Source organism: Chiloscyllium plagiosum, unplaced genomic scaffold (genome assembly GCF_004010195.1).
Source record: "Chiloscyllium plagiosum isolate BGI_BamShark_2017 unplaced genomic scaffold, ASM401019v2 scaf_14451, whole genome shotgun sequence".
Classification (NCBI taxonomy): Eukaryota; Metazoa; Chordata; class Chondrichthyes; order Orectolobiformes; family Hemiscylliidae; genus Chiloscyllium; species Chiloscyllium plagiosum.
The window spans coordinates 1-1,810 of NW_025212154.1; the positions used below are offsets into that span (position 1 = coordinate 1).

Sequence of the window (1,810 nt, forward strand, 5' to 3'; positions counted from 1 at the left end):
GTAATGAAGGCCAGCATGCTATTAGCCTTCTTCCCTACCTTGCTGTACCTGCATGCTTACCTTCATTGACTGGTGTACAAGAACACCCAGATCTCTCTGTACTGCCCCTTTACATAAATTGATTCCATTGAGGTAGTAGTCTGCCTTCCTGTTCTTGCTACCAAAGTGGATAACATACAGTTATCCAATTAAACTGCATCTGCCATGCATCTGCCCACTCACCTAACTTGTCCAGGTCACCCTGTAATCTCCTAACATCCTCAACACTTTTCACCCTGCCACCCAGCTTTGTATCATCAGCAAATTTGCTAATATTATTGCTGATACCATCTTCTAAAGCTGCAGTCCCAGTACTGATCCCTGCGGTACCCCACTGGTCACTGCCTGCCATTCCGAAATACACAAACACAGACACACATGCCCACATACACCACATACATGCACCCACATACAGACACTCCACACACACGCGCACACACACATGCACCCACATGCATAGAGACAGACATGCACACGCACGTGTGTACACAGCCACACACACACCCACACAGTGTGCCAGCAATGCCCGCTCCCCCCCTCCCACTCCATCAGACAGTGCGACCAGTCTGGAGCCCCTGCAGACACTTCCTCACCTTCCTGGTTTCCTGCTCATAATGCTCTACGATCGGAGATTTCACCAGGTCCGGGACCTCAGGGGGATGGACGTGTGTCCAGAACAAATGATGTGGGCGATTGGAGGAAAAATTCATCAAAGGGTAGATCCCATTCCTGGAAAAGAGAGAGGTGGAGAGAGAGTGTGAAACAAGAGAGAGAGAGACAGAATGAGTCAGAGAATGAGAGAGACAGAGAGAGACAATATGAGAGAGAGTGAAAGACAGAGAGAGAGAGAGAGCATGGGTGTTCCACATCAGTCAGCCAGAGAGAGAGGGAAGTGTTTGTGAGAGGGACACTGAAGGAAGACAGAGAGTGGGATCATGCTGAGCTGTCAGTGTTGCCTGTCACCCCAGGAATCACGGAGAGTCCTGGACTATCTTGTTCAATCGACAGTCCATTAAAGATCATTCCAGGCCAGACACTGCCCCAATTGACAGCAGCCTCTCGCTCTCGGTCATAAAGATGCTGAGTCTGCTTCAGATTATGCAGCAAATCCTGAACCCCCCGTGTTCACAATCACCATCAATGACGTGGGGATTAAATATAATACTCGTTTGTGGATGAGATAGAACTCATTGGGAATGTGAGTGTGCGGGAATGCAGGGAGACCTGAGGAAGATTTGGACAGATTGGCTGAGTGGCTAAGAACATGACCATGGGAAGGGCTGATGTCTGAAGGAACGTGGGTGCCCCTTGTCGATGACTCGGTCAAAGTTAGTCAGCAGGCACAAGCAAGAAGCAAATAGAGCCATAGAGATGTACAGCACGGAAACAGACCCTTCGGTCCAACCTGTCCATGCCGACCAGATATCCCAACCCAATCTAGTCCCACCTGCCAGCACCCGGCCCATATCCCTCCAAACCCTTCCTATTCATATACCCATCCAAATGCCTCTTAAATGTTGCAATTGTACCAGCCTCCACCACATCCTCTGGCAGCTCATTCCATACACCTACCACCCTCCGCGCGAAAAAGTTGCCCCTTAGGTCTCTTTTATATCTTTCCCCTCTCACCCTAAACCTATGCCCTAAATGGACCCCAGGGAAAACACTTTGTCTATTTACCCTATCCATGCCCCTCATAATTTTGTAAACCTCTATAAGGTCACCCCTCAGCCTCCAATGCTCCAGGGAAAACAGCCCCAGCCTGTTCAGC

The 1,810-nt window shown here is 49.6% G+C and overlaps 1 protein-coding gene across 1 annotated transcript in view; it reads right to left on the minus strand.

The window, feature by feature from the left end:
* Positions 1–632: 632 nt before the first annotated feature.
* Positions 633–1,810, minus strand: part of LOC122547322 (nuclear receptor-binding protein 2-like) — a gene marked incomplete at its 3' end in the record, with an annotated part of 24,621 nt that continues 23,443 nt past the window's right edge. The window contains exon 8 of the mRNA XM_043685962.1: positions 633–768. Within this exon, the coding sequence (XP_043541897.1) occupies positions 633–768 (136 nt within the window). The remainder of the gene's footprint in view (positions 769–1,810) is intronic.